The sequence below is a fragment of the Letharia lupina genome (genome assembly GCF_014066315.1).
Source record: "Letharia lupina isolate WasteWater1 chromosome Unknown contig_8, whole genome shotgun sequence".
Taxonomy (NCBI): Eukaryota; Fungi; Ascomycota; class Lecanoromycetes; order Lecanorales; family Parmeliaceae; genus Letharia; species Letharia lupina.
The window spans coordinates 882341-896097 of NW_023502977.1; the positions used below are offsets into that span (position 1 = coordinate 882341).

The 13757-nt window shown below is 45.8% G+C and overlaps 5 protein-coding genes across 5 annotated transcripts; 3 read left to right on the top strand and 2 right to left on the bottom strand.

Moving 5' to 3' along the window:
- Positions 1-3045: 3045 nt before the first annotated feature.
- HO133_010076 (uncharacterized protein) lies at positions 3046-5928 on the top strand (the record flags this gene model as incomplete). The annotated part of the gene is made up of 2 exons (XM_037300932.1): positions 3046-4824; positions 4879-5928. 2 exons carry the CDS (start codon positions 3046-3048, stop codon positions 5926-5928), a joined length of 2829 nt encoding a protein of 942 aa, XP_037153749.1.
- A 422-nt stretch (positions 5929-6350) lies between these two features.
- On the bottom strand, positions 6351-9586 carry HO133_010077 (uncharacterized protein; the record flags this gene model as incomplete). Its single annotated transcript, XM_037300933.1, has 6 exons — positions 6351-7399; positions 7459-8751; positions 8804-8894; positions 8989-9261; positions 9313-9405; positions 9464-9586. 6 exons carry the CDS (start codon positions 9584-9586, stop codon positions 6351-6353), a joined length of 2922 nt encoding a protein of 973 aa, XP_037153750.1.
- A 436-nt stretch (positions 9587-10022) lies between these two features.
- Positions 10023-10424, top strand: HO133_010078 (uncharacterized protein; the record flags this gene model as incomplete). The annotated part of the gene is made up of 3 exons (XM_037300934.1): positions 10023-10172; positions 10226-10316; positions 10372-10424. The coding sequence occupies 3 exons, from the start codon at positions 10023-10025 to the stop codon at positions 10422-10424; spliced, it is 294 nt and encodes a 97-aa protein (XP_037153751.1).
- A 127-nt stretch (positions 10425-10551) lies between these two features.
- Positions 10552-11419, bottom strand: HO133_010079 (uncharacterized protein; the record flags this gene model as incomplete). Its single annotated transcript, XM_037300935.1, has 3 exons — positions 10552-10661; positions 10725-11270; positions 11329-11419. 3 exons carry the CDS (start codon positions 11417-11419, stop codon positions 10552-10554), a joined length of 747 nt encoding a protein of 248 aa, XP_037153752.1.
- Positions 11420-11889: 470 nt separating this feature from the next.
- Positions 11890-13415, top strand: HO133_010080 (uncharacterized protein; the record flags this gene model as incomplete). Its single annotated transcript, XM_037300936.1, has 7 exons — positions 11890-12015; positions 12119-12233; positions 12292-12470; positions 12531-12815; positions 13097-13162; positions 13238-13268; positions 13324-13415. 7 exons carry the CDS (start codon positions 11890-11892, stop codon positions 13413-13415), a joined length of 894 nt encoding a protein of 297 aa, XP_037153753.1.
- Positions 13416-13757: the final 342 nt, after the last annotated feature.

Here is a 13757-nt window from a genome sequence, read left to right on the forward strand (position 1 = left end):
ATTATTTTTATTATATTATATTAATTTTCTTCTAACTAGACTCTCTATATATATCTACGCTTTAATTAGCGATATCGCTATAGCGTAAATATAATAAACTACTATTATCTCTAATATCTCTTATAAAGAAAAGTACGATACTAAGATTCTCGAATATAATTATTTCTTTACTATTTTTATTATTTTTTCAGACGTTAAGCGTATATATATATTTATTTTTTTATCTTTTCACTTATTAATTATGAAATATGATTTTATAAAGAGGGGGGTAGTATTATAAGCGTACTCTATATTCTTAATACACTACTTAGCCCTCTAATCTATTCGGGCCTAGCGTATCTTAGCAGAGACATTCATCTACTACTTAATATCTTTCTTCTATTTACATAGTTCGATATCTTAATTATCTTATTTAAAATACCTATATTAATATTACATCTATATCGATTCTAATAAATTATCGCTTATTAAAGATCGCTTCTTAAATTTACTCGATAGCTCTAATAAAAAAAAATTATGAATTTAATTTATAGGCCTTTACTCGTATATTATTATTAAGAATAATTCTCTAACGATCTTAATTAATTAATATATCTTCTTTATCTACGCGATATTATATTTTAATATCTCTTTAATCTTCTCTATTATTACTCTTATTATTAAATTCTTACTCTTTATTCTATTTATGACTATAATTTATTTTATATATATATATTATTTATCTTTAAATATTACTAATAAGCGCTTAATAATTAATCTTCGCGTAATTTTTTTTAACTCTCTAGTCTTATTATTAGCTATTTTATTTTTCTAGATTTTTTATTATAACTATATTAGATATCGATTAAGTTATTATTAGATTTTCTATTAGATTTCTAAATATCTTATTAAATAAGTTATCTCTATTTAAGCTATTTATAAAGAAAATTTCTCTTATTAATATACTTTTCTAATTATTTATTAATGTCTATAAGCTTTCTAATTTACTTCTTTTTTAATAGTTTCTTTAATAATATTCTCTTTTCTATATAAATACTATTATTTAATTTATATTATCTCTAAAAATCTTCTAAATAAATATATTTAAATTTTTAAATAATATAATTCTAATAGTTTTTAAAGATATAATTACTATCTTAATTTAGATTAATATATTTTTCTTTATAACTTTCGCGTTAAAATCTATTTATAATATACTCGATTATAATATTATCTTTTTTATTATATACTTTCTCTTTATTATATATATCTTCTCTTTCTTTTATATTTTATCTTTATCTTTATCTCTCTTATATTTCTTCGCTATAGTATTAGCTATATCTTACTTATATTTCTTAAACGCTTTATCTCTTATTATCTATTATAGTAAGCGTACTTCGAATATTCTCTAATTCTCTTAAATCTATTAAGAAGATTTATTAATTTTTTTATAATTATAATTATCTTTATTATAATAGATATAAATATTTAAAAATAATTATAACTATAGCGATAGATTATATTATTATTAAAATAGTTATTAAATATAGCTTAGACTTATAATCTATTAAAATATAAAGATAGAATACTTAGTTATATTAGCTATAGAGTTACTATAGAGAAAAGAGCGACTAGATATGAATACGCTAAGGCATGTCACGTGACCATGTCACGTGATCCGAATTTCAACAAAAACCAGTACTTGGCAAGCTTTTCACTACTCCTCAGTATGCTAACGCATTTGTGACCTCTCGTGTTGTACGGAAATGCAGCAACCGGATCTGTCGTAGATAATTAGGACCCTCTCGTACGGAAGACAAAGCTCCATACAATAGTCCCTTTCTCGCCCGCATGACCCAAACTCCTTGCCTTGGCGGATTCCCAATTAAACTGCATTCAAGGCTTTAGGCCGGGGTATCAATGTACTGCTAGTGGTAGATAAGCTACGTTTTGACACAAACAGATGGCCTACTCCCCTCCGATCTCGCTATACTCATGGAATACATCCCTTCCATCCACTCCCATAACCAACCCAAAACCCTTCATCCCACACATTTCGCTACTTCAACAGATTTGTCCACCGCTACAATGGCAGGTTGCAAGGGGTCCAAGTCCACTATATCGATGACTGTTTGGGGCCTTCCCCTGTCTCGACTCATCCCCCTCCAGCTTGTGTTCGTGCAATTGCCCGTATCTCTCTATCGGGCTTTATAGACGCTATCCTTTCTTTTTACACTCGGCGGCATCATGGCAACTACCTACGTCCTATTTGAGCAAGACACGACATTTTATACTGGGGACTCGGGGAGGCTACAGGCTTCCAAGAACCCAATTATTGGCATTGGCAGGTGGAAGATGGAGACAGACTCGGGTCAAGCTCAGCTTGAATAAGAATTCATACGACATGCATCTGTTGGGGAAGTTGGATCTTATCTCTTGCTACCCGTACATGGATCCTGATGAAGGCGCCAGGAGGGGCTTTTGATTTTCCGCTTTGCCGCTTAGCTGCTTTTGGACAAAGCGTCTTTCACCCTCTTTTCTTAGATTTTCCTCCCTTCCCTTTTCCCTTTTTCCTCTTCTTCCTTCGCTTTTTATCACTGCGGCGCACGCTGCCCTCTTCCATAACTCGACCTCCGTATCCATTCCCGTGATCCTTCTCGAAAGCTGGCTCTAACGCCAATTTTGATTCTTGATTTACTGGCAACCAAACCGCCTCTCGCTCGCGATCAGAAGGCTGTCTGCGCGCCCATACTCCTTGCTCTCCACAATTTATGAAGGAACATCCAAAAAGTCTCATTTCTTGGAATCATTCCAGTCTTCTCATGAAACTCATCGACAGGAATCCTTCCACGCACCTTTCTCTGGCCTACAAAGCCTCTTGTTGTCCTCGGCCCTCGAGGGAGCCACCTCTGAACCACTGGATGACCCATCCGAAGTTCTAGAAGTGTACGGAGTCCGTGATAAATTAGTAGTCTCGCATGTTTGAGTCATGCAACTCAGGCCACGAATACCTCTTACGACTCGATCTTCATTCTCATGAATTAAGGGGACTCTGTCTGCCATAGTATGACCGATCCTTCTCCCAACACGCACACTGCGACCTCCGTCCAGACAACTGCTGGGTCTGCGCCTTCAACCTCTGCGCATCCACAAGATTCTGCACATGCGCCTGGTGATGAGGTTGAAGACTACATTATAAAGTGCATCTGCGGCTTTCGAGAGGATGATGGGAACACCGTGTACTGTGACCTGTGTGACACTTGGCAGCATACTGAATGTTACTATTACGATAAGCACGGTAATGTGCCCACGAAAGAGGAACTCGAGGTCATCGATCACTTTTGCGCAGAATGCCAACCGAGATCGCTCAATGCAAAAGGTGCCATCGAGCGACAGCGGATCCGGCGAAAAGAACTCGACCCAGGCGATCGAAAAGTCAAGAAAAACGCAGCAAAGAGCCACAAGAAGAAGATTAGAGGGCCGGAATCCAATGGGCTCCTTATCAATGGATGGGATCATAACGACCAAGACTTTTTCGACGACAACACGAACCAGAGTCCGCGCGATCCACACCTGCCTGCCAAAAGGCCCAAGACCAACCATCGGCCTTCGCATTCCATGCAGCTCCCAGTCCTGTCGCAAAACCCCAATTCACATCTTCACAAGCGGTCCGGGTCGACCGTCCACAGTCCGTCCAAGGTCCACGGCAAACACTCGCCGACCGATTACGCAAGGGAACCGTATAGTGACCAATTCCTGAGCCTTTACGATAATGATCCTGGGGATACACCGATGCAAACAAATCTTCTCAATGACATCAGCATCACGCGAGACTTGTCCCATTGGTCTCGCGATGTTGAGCTACTTAGGGAAGCGACAAATGGATTAACGCCTCAAGATGTCTTCATTCGCTGCGAGCAGCCACTGGACTCGATACCTCTACCTGATCTTAATAAGGAATACAGGGAGGAAGAGAGCACAGTAGCTGGTGGCCGACGGCCCCGATGGACTTATCTCACCATAGATTCCTTCCAGCCAAAAGATTCCATAGTTGGTGAACTCCGCGGCAAGATTGGCCATATGCAGCATTACATCCAAGATCCAAACAATCGATGGGAATACCTACGTCATCCCGCTCCATTCGTCTTCTTTCATCCAAGACTTCCCATCTATATAGACACGCGCTCCGAGGGCACTATCTGTCGCTATCTACGGAGAAGTTGTGATCCTAACTTGAGTATGAGGACATTCTTGGAGAACGGTTGTGACTACCACTTCTGCTTTGTCGCCAAGAAAGATCTAGATTCTGGGACGGAATTGACTATAGGATGGGTCTTGGACGAGCATATTCGAAGCTTCTTCCATCACCGCAATCAAGACGAAGTGAAGATGGAAGGCGACGTTAACGCTGAAGAGGACTATGTTACCGATTGGACGGCCAAAGTATTGGGGGAGTTTGGTGGCTGTGCATGCGATTCCTCCAAGTGTGCTTTCGACCGCTACGACCAGCGGAGTACAAGCATCGCGAAAGGAAGGGACGGACATATCCATAAGCAACTGCAAGGAAATAACGGTTATGGAGCGAATAGCAGAGCCAGTAGCGAACAGGACGGCGGACGATCCTCATCTGGGTCTCATTCTCCAAGTCAGGACATGACACCCACCCGCAACGCCTCCGGCGACATAGGTTTTGGTGTAGAGATTTCCGATCGGGAAAAAAGGAAGATTGCTGCACTAGAGAAAAACTTTGAGCAGCTTGAGAACGATAAGCATCAGCCCGCTCACAAGAAGAAAAAAAGGAACAGTGGCGGGTCAAATGTTAATACACCCTCTGCTGGCACATCTGTAAGCACCCGTTTCAACGCTGCAGTACTGTCATCCGCTGAAAAATCGGAACAGAAGCAGCTCGGTCACATCGCTACATCCTTTTCTCATCCAAATACTCCTAGCTTATCCACGAAACCTCAGTACGCAGATGCAAGTACTCCGCGCAGGAAATCCGGATCTCCAACAACCACATCCTCCAATGCACATGCCAGGCCAAGAACTGGTGCTGCTACCCATGTCAAGAAGCGATCATCTCAGCCCAACACACCCTCGATACTGTCTCCACTCATTCGCCCGAACTATGTCAGCACTGCCATGCAGACTGATCGCGATGATGAAGATGACTGGTACCAGCCGCTGGGCGCTCCTTTCATCGCAAAGAAACCCTACATGTCTTTGACGAAGCGCCTTCTGCTCCGCTCTCAGAGAGATCGGGGAAAGCTCGAAGAGCGTCGGAGGGCCTCAACAAATGATCCAACTCGCATAGAGGCGAACGGGGACTGCGGAGAACTCGTTCCTCCGCAGTTACATGAGGATACCGAGATGCAAGACGCAGGTTCTGGACAGCTATCTTTGTCGGTGCATGCGTCCACGGACTCTTTATTGTACACCCCTTCAAACACTGCAGAGCTCAAGCCTCCTCCGCCTTGGCCTTCGAATGGGTTGCAGGCAGCAGCCGAGCAGTCTCGGCCTATCAATGGTTTTCGTACAATTGACCTCCGAGTGCAGCTGCCCTCAAAGCCATCCGTGCCCACAGACTCTGCCTCAAATACTCCTCTCGTTGAGACTCCTACCTCTGCTGCACCCCAGTCGCCATTTGTTCAGAACTCGGTATCTTACCCTTCACTTTTTTCTAGTCCTTCCTCCAACCTCGTGCAGCCAAGTCCGATCAAGAAGAAGGTCAGTCTGGGCGAGTACTTGACTCGACGGAAGGGATCCCAACCCGCAACAGAGATGCCAGCAAGCAGCAGCCCGACCATGCAGCACGGGACGCTCAAGCACCTGGGAAGCATGACTGGGGAGCCAAAAGATGGTGCAATGCACGGTAGCGCTATTGTGGAAACGCCGAAGGAGGAACATGATCCGTTGGCGGCAGAAGAGAGCAAAGATCTAAGTCTTTGACAAAAGCTACAAGTGGTCTCGTTTCCTTTTACGACCTTACGAGCGAGCGAGGCGTTCCATCGTTCCTTGGGAATGTACGATGTTGATGTGGTATTTTTGTATCATCGGAAGCCGTTGCACGACAGCAAGAGCGCGGTCTTTCAATGGACTATCAGGCGGCTCTTTTGGGCGCTAGCATGAGCAATAACAAAAACCGTAAAATCATCAGTGAGCCCACATGCCGTCACCCGTACTGTGATCCATCTTCCGCGCCCTTGGCATAGGCTTAAAATGAAGCTATGTGTAAGAAGAGGTAAGTGCACTCCACCCCCTAGTCCTATCTATGCTACATCATAATGAGATGTTCCAAGATCCTCATATCAGACTTGCATTTGATGCCAAAGACACAATGCCCCACGCTCTATGCCTCTACTCTACAAGATCTACCCATTAAATCTGAATCTCGTAGCCTCGAGCCTGCCGAGACCCTCCCTAGGCGCCACGTTTCTTCTTCTGTAGGAATTGGTGAAATCTTGCAGAAGCACCCGCACCTTTCGCACCTCGCCCTGCTGCAGCTTCATGCCCACCGAACTCATCAAACGCTCGCCCTCCCCCGCCTTGACCGTTCCTGCGGGTAACATGCCAATGGTACCCTTCACCCAGATGGCGACTTGCTGCGGCATGATTTCGAAAAGCGTAAGCAGAACCCCACTGGCGTCGGGAAAGCAGTCATGGGGGAATGAGAACATCATCCCCGTCAGGATTCTCTGCGTGAGCACCTCTCCTTCCTCAGCAATCATGCGCTTGACGCATTGTTGTATATCTGGAGAATTGATGACGCGCGCTGTGTTAGAGGTTTCATCAAAAGAGGAGGAATTGGGATGATCAGTGCCGTAGCTGAGGAAGTCGCGAAGGAAGTGGAGGGTCGCCGTTAGAGGAGCTTCTTGCTGGAGGGTGAGGGCACTGATGGCGGCGGAGAAAATGGGAGAGCAGATGGGAGCAGGTAGCAGAGCTCCGTGGTAGTAGATTAAGGCGTCGATGAGAAGGCGGAAGAAATCCTCGATGACATCGGGTAAGTCGCTAGGGGGCAGGTCGTTCATTATCCGTAGAAAAGCAAGAGCTTGCTGCTCGAAAAAGCTGTAGATTGCTTGTGATGTGGAGGCCTCCACGAATTCGGCACCGTTAGCAAATTCTCTAAGAACAGAATCCGTTGCCCATAGAAAACAACCCTGACGCGAATTTTCGAAGCCAGATGCTAGCTGTTGAGCCAGAGTAGGCAATAAAGGAAGAACAGCCGTGCGATACGAGAGAACCATGTACCGCCAGCATCGGCAGACGCGTTCGAGGATTGGTGTAGAGCTGGTGAAGTTTTCCGCAATTGCAGACATGACCGGTAGGATCTCTTGACAGTACTTCACCGCTGGGTTCTCCAGCGAAGGCGAGACATATGGCTGGATTTGTTGAATGAATATCGTAATGAGTTGCACATAATCTGTCGGAATCCTTGATTAGCACAGTTCACCGCACTTCGGTAGAGGTTGGTGGGATTACCTGCGACGGCTAATCTGGCTGCCTCATCTTCTGCGCCCTTAGCATCGTTGGCTCGAGACATCATCCTCTTGATGATGGGGTCACAATAGGCTTTGAACATAGGATAGATCTTGTCTAACGGCTGCGCCGAGACGACACAGGCTACTCCTTCAGTGACTTCTTCTTGACTTGCCGGCGGAAGCTCGTCAAGCACAGATTCATAGAAGTCATGGAGTTGAGTGACGTGGTCTGTGAGGAGCCTTCTGCAATCTGTGCCAAAAAAGCGAAAGGCAAGCGCAGCAGCTTTTACCACCTCATTCGATTGATGCTTGAACCCGGCAATGACAAAATTCAGCTGCGGTTGCAAGAATTCTGGATGTTGAGCTGTCCAGTCAGTATATCTCCCAAGAGCCATGATAGCTTGAAAGCGCAATTTTTCATGATTGGGAATTTGGACAATCAGCGGGATCACTTGGCGCAAAACAATGTTCTCCTCTGGCGATACCATCTGACCCATTGCTCGCATGCTGAATAAAGGTGCTTCGAGTTCCTGCCAGTGGGGGACCTTCGTGTTAGTAGCTTGTGCGCCATAGGTAGAGATCCATTGCTGTATTAAGCTGAAAGCTTTGCCTAAGCATTCCGTGACGGTAATAACATCGCAGCAATCTTTCAAGACATCTCCCATTTGATGTCGGAACTCTCGGAATTTTTCTTCCTGTTCTCGATCTCCATCAAAGAGATCTGTTTCGTCTGGGCCTCCTGGCTTTGGATACTCCAAATGCTTGATCATGATATCCACCAGTCTCGCAAATACGTCAGCGAACTGATTCCGAGCCGGCTTGTACTTATCGAGCGTGATCATCTGCTTCAATTCGTACCAGAATAGAAAGGTTGAGGCTATAGCGTCCCGATCAGTGTCTCTGGCACAGCACTCCAGGATAGCTTCGACGAGTCCTCTGAACTCATTTGGCAGCCGAGCAATCATGACGACCCAGTGTTCGCCGGCTTCGGCGAACATTCTTGTGAGACCCTTGAAGGTGTCTTCGTCGTCTGACTCTGCGGCTTCCCCTATCCGTGGCCTCAAGGACATTAAACGTGGATATATGAGCTGGATGATCTCGATGGACTCATCTACATCGCGCGTATCCCTGAGAATCGTGCACATGCAGTCCACCGCGGCCTCAAACGATGCTTCTACGGAGAGTGCATGTACAACAGCATCAAAAAGGGGGGAAGTCACAACATCAGCAGCCGGGATCTCTCGCAGCCATGACGAAATACATTCCAGTAGATGCGGATTTGATGCAGCACTCGCTGGGTTATAATCAGTATTTGAAGATGCTAGCTCTCTGACCTGTAAACCTACTAGACGATTGCGAATATTGGGTCAGAAGCCTGAGGACCTGAGTTGCGTTGTCTTCCAGCAATTCCTTCGTTCTGCTCGTGAGGTCCTCTTCCTAAGAGCGATGTGATTCGTTAGATACTGATAATTCTCGCACGCAGAGCCGACGCTGTTTGGCTGCAAGCTGGTGATGTCTCGGCCCCACATACTGTCAAGTTGATTTTTCGGCCCTCGGTGACTTCTTCGGGAAGCACTCTGAGAAAATCCAGAACACAGTCGCCACCGCTGTTTCCCAAGGTTGACCCTACAACTTGCAGGACATCCTTCCACTCTATCATCTGTATGGCTAGATTGACTAGACACACACATAGCTGCGTTCGTATGGGCCTTGGTCCATCACGAAAGGTAGTCAGGAAGTTGAGAATCGAGTCTCGCAGAGCTGGAAGAGATTGTCGGGGAAGCTGATCTAAGTCATACGTAATCTGTGTGAATGGTCAGACGAGCACCTGCAGATTCCTCTGTGAATCGTTTACCTTTCCTTTCAATGTCGTCGCAGCAAACAGCTTTGCTTCTGCCGTGGCGTCCGTGGTAGATAATATTGAATGTGTCGTTGACCAAGCTCCTGGCTACATTAACGTCAGTATGGTTCACTGAATGGAGCGAGGAAGGTTTTGTTCGACGTACAGACTTCTGGAACTTCTCGAGATACTCGTGCGCTTGTGATTTCTGAGAGCGTTCGGCGTTGCTTTGCATAGTAGACAGAGCTGCCAGTACCGGTGCAAAGCCTTCTGCTCCTGAAGCAGCCATGTCTGCAGACCCTGTTGTTTTCGATGCTGTATTTTCAGGGAGCAATATTCTCGGAGACGTCCACAGCTGAGTCGCGCATGGGTATAGACGTAAAGAGGTCTGAGTGTGAATCGAGAAGAAGAAATGGCGGTATGAGGAGAGTGAAGTAGTAAAAGAATCGTAATATTGTACAGGTAATGCTAGCGTTGAATTGTTCAATGCCGATTGCGGCGGATCAATGCTCGGCCCGCCTTCTTTGCGCAATCCCAAATCGCCTCGGTCCTACACTTGAAAAGGAAGCACTGAGCTGAGCTGCATCTGGAAAGCACAGGATACAAGCATAACACCTTACTACCTTCGGACCCTCTGTGACTTTGATCACTATAAGAGAAGGATATCCCTTCCCATCTTTGAACACTCCGGCGTCTCGAGATCCTGAAGACTGCCAGAAAGCACAATGACCGGCCGTGGAGGAGGTGGAGGAGGAGGAAGAGGAAAGGTCCTTTTACCTCCGATCAACTTCATATTCAAGCTCCTACAGCAGCGCTCGACTGTGTCAATATGGTTGTTTGAGCAGCTGGCTATCCGAATAGAGGGCAAGATTAGGGTATAATCTGCTATGAAGCTCGGGGCTAGAACAAGCTAAAAAAGATGGCACAGGGCTTCGATGAGTTCATGAATCTGGTGATAGACGATGCAGTGGAAGTCAAGCAAGCTACAAAGACAGAGGAGGAGAAGCGCAGGGAATTAGGTATAGATGCTTCCAGAAGATGGCTTTGTGAGCCTTCGCTAACATTCAATGTAAGGCCAGATACTTCTGAAAGGAGATAACGTGTCTCTAATCCAGGCCCTACAATAAATTTTTTGGTAATCAGGTGAACGGCGGAGAATTGGAGAATTCACATGTCGAAATAACTGCAAGGCTCCTTAGGAATTCCAAGAGAAAGCTTTTCGAATTGTCTCTCTCATTTAGATTTGCTGGGGTTTTATTTACGAATGACCGAACCATCACCAACGACCAATGCGTCTAACCGCCAATCAGAAGCATCAGTAGGAATTTCGTCCGGCGACAGCTGCACATCAAGGGCGAGTCCGACTAGAAGAATATGAGTAAGTTTCAGAATGACCGGGTTCGAGGTTCAAACCCCTTGGCACGCACCGAGGAAGGGCATCCTTGTTTCTTCTCCGAGCAGAGAAACCTTCAAATCATGGTAACGCTCCAGAAAAAAGTCATAGAAACCTTTGCCGTGCCCAAGTCTTCCTAGGCCTTTATCAAAAGCCACTCCAGGCATGACAATCAAGTCAAGTCTTCTTGATTCTGTGCTCCTGCTTCTCGAACTCGTCTCGCTCTTTGCGGAATCTTGTGAGACGGCGCCAGAAGATTTCCCTGACTCTTTCAAGATTCGACTTCTCTCGGCTATTGAATTCTTTGCTACGGAGGGAATGCCCCAAGCATCAGGCTCCAATCCTTCGTAGTCGCTCTTCGAACACAGAGATACCATATCCATTGTAGAGCAGGACTTGGAACAATCCTGGACTTTGCTATGGTAGATGTAGGGCACAAAGATCTGTTTACCCTGTCGGAGAGCATCATTTATAATAGCTGTCGTGACCAATTCACCTTTAGGCATGGATAGATAAACGCCAATGCACTGGGCTTTCTTATATTCTGGTAATGAAAGCAAGATTTCCGTAGCAGCAGCAGCTGTTGGAACCAAAAATCAGCAAACCGGGCTATATGAGGATTCCAACATTCCACAGACATTGCTGTTTGAGAGATTCAGGAGACACATGTGAGAGTCGCTGGCGCATCAGTGTTCGCAATTCCTTCTTCGCCGCTCGTAGTCCGGCCATCTCCGGCGCGTATGCCAATGACAGATTGCAGTCATTAAGTATGAGCGTCCGTTGGTCTTGAGGGCAGTATTTCAGGCAGTCCAATGCATGTACTCTGATTTGACGATCTCACATTCATATACACAATATCCTCTACCATTCAAGTCTCACATAAAGTGCGAACGTTGGTAATTCCTATTGCTCTACTCTATGTTTCTATTTTGACCCTTTGATATGCGGCTCACGCACTAGAGAATTAAGCTCCCGACTGGCCGATAACGCCCCTTCCCTCGTTCAGCCTTCCTCCTGACTTTACTGTACTTCACGTTATGTAAGGTACTTATGTACCGTAATGTATTATTCCACCAATATTCCGACTTGTGCTCTAACTCTTGGACGAATTATGTAAGGAATAGGTCCACCCTAAATCCAGCACCCTTTTTTTGAGTCCACCTTAGAAAATCTACTTGCTTTCCAGCACCCCATACTTCATGATCGTGTCGCTACGGTCATCACTGGCCGCGAGCGCGCTGCTTATATACTCGATATTCGCGCAGACAGATCCACAATTAACGGGAACATGGACCACCAAATCGAGGAGCGTCATCACTGGACCAGTAAGTGTAATGCTTTTCTTCGCGATGTTTACTACTCGCTCCGCTGTTTTATAAAAGAAGAGTCGCGCTGAGTGCATGAACTTGGCAAGACTGACAAAAGCAGGGATTCTACGACCCAGTGAACGAGAAAATCTTTGAGCCTGCTCTGACAGGCTTTTCATATTCCTTTACCGATGACGGCCATTACGAGGAGGCGTACTACAGAGCCATTTCAAATCGTGCGTTGTTGATCGCCCACCCCAGCTCAGTTGATGCAAGCTCTAAACTACTCTCTAGCTGGCGACCCTTCGTGCCCGCAAGGCGTCATACAATGGCAGCACGGCACATATGCGAAAAATGCAAATGGCTCTCTCACCCTGACACCATTTGGAGTCGATGGTCGCCAATTGCTTTCAGATCCCTGCAACAATGCCAATGCCATATTCACCCGCTACAATCAATTCGAACTCTTCAAGGTACAGTCAACAGTTTGGAGCCCTTGCTACCGGTGAACAAAGTCACTCACGCTATCATAGGACTACGAAGTTGTCGTAGATGGTTATAGTAAAGCTCAGCGCCTCAATCTTTTTGCATCCGATGGCTCCCCTCTCAACCCCATGTATCTCGCCTACAATCCACCGGAAATGCTACCGACTCAGACCTTGAACCCCACGGCTAGTGCTTCCGGCGCTGGAGCTACATCCACAGGGAAAGCAAAGCGGACTCTCGAAGATATGGATAGTTTCGTCGAGCCTTTGAACAAGAGCGTTCTGAGGAAACGGAGAGAGCCTGTCAATGCTGATAAATGGTGGTGGATGGGTGTAGGTATGACGGCTTTGGGGGGCATAGGATACTATTGTTTTTGATAGGCGTGGATTGGGTCACGCAATACCATTATATGAGCGATATGCGGTGCATCTGGATTTCTGGTGCCTGCATGCCTAGATATTACATAGCATTGAACTAGACCTTTTTTGAAAACTTTCTTTGATCGCCCGCCTCTTCAAATTCGACTTCAGATTGTCTCCCAAATATAGCTGTTTCGATCAATCAAGTGCATTGACCACAGTCACCCCGCCTAGGATACACTTCCTGCTACTAGTATAATCCATCCTTTCTTGCCGGCCGAGACGATGAATTGATACGACTTCGCGATGTCACTCTGGCAGTACGTCCCCATTCGAAGTTCCCCATTTCATTCCTCGAATCAACGGTCCCGCAGCTTCTGCTGAGAAGCCCACAGATCCTTTCGCAATCTCCAGCCGCGAACACGCGTCTACATTGGCCTCGGGACCATGGCTTGGGCGGGGCTTGGACTTCTATTGTCAGACAAAGCGGAAAAGTTCTTTGAACTCAAGCCTACAGAGAAGGACAAGGAAGGTCTGAAAGATTTGCTACCCAGAGTGAGGAGGGTGGATTGATCACTGGAGAACGCGAAATGTCGAGATTGCGATGTCAAGCAAGCTGAGTAAGAGGCTTTCATGCAGGAAGCCGATTTGGTTAGAAACAGGAACATGCCAACAGGGTTCCAAATGGGCCGCCTGTGGTAGCCATAGCACGGAGGGCTAGGAGCCATGTAAGATACCGTTGTTGTGAGCTAGGCGGTATAGTGGAAGCACGATCGAATAAATGCCATATACTTCCGTAGAATCTACCTATGGCTACCACTATGCTATAGCTTTATGCTCATTTTATCATCACAATGCTTGCTAAGGAAGATAAGGGACTTAGCAATCCCACCAAACCCCACCGCTGATGACTGC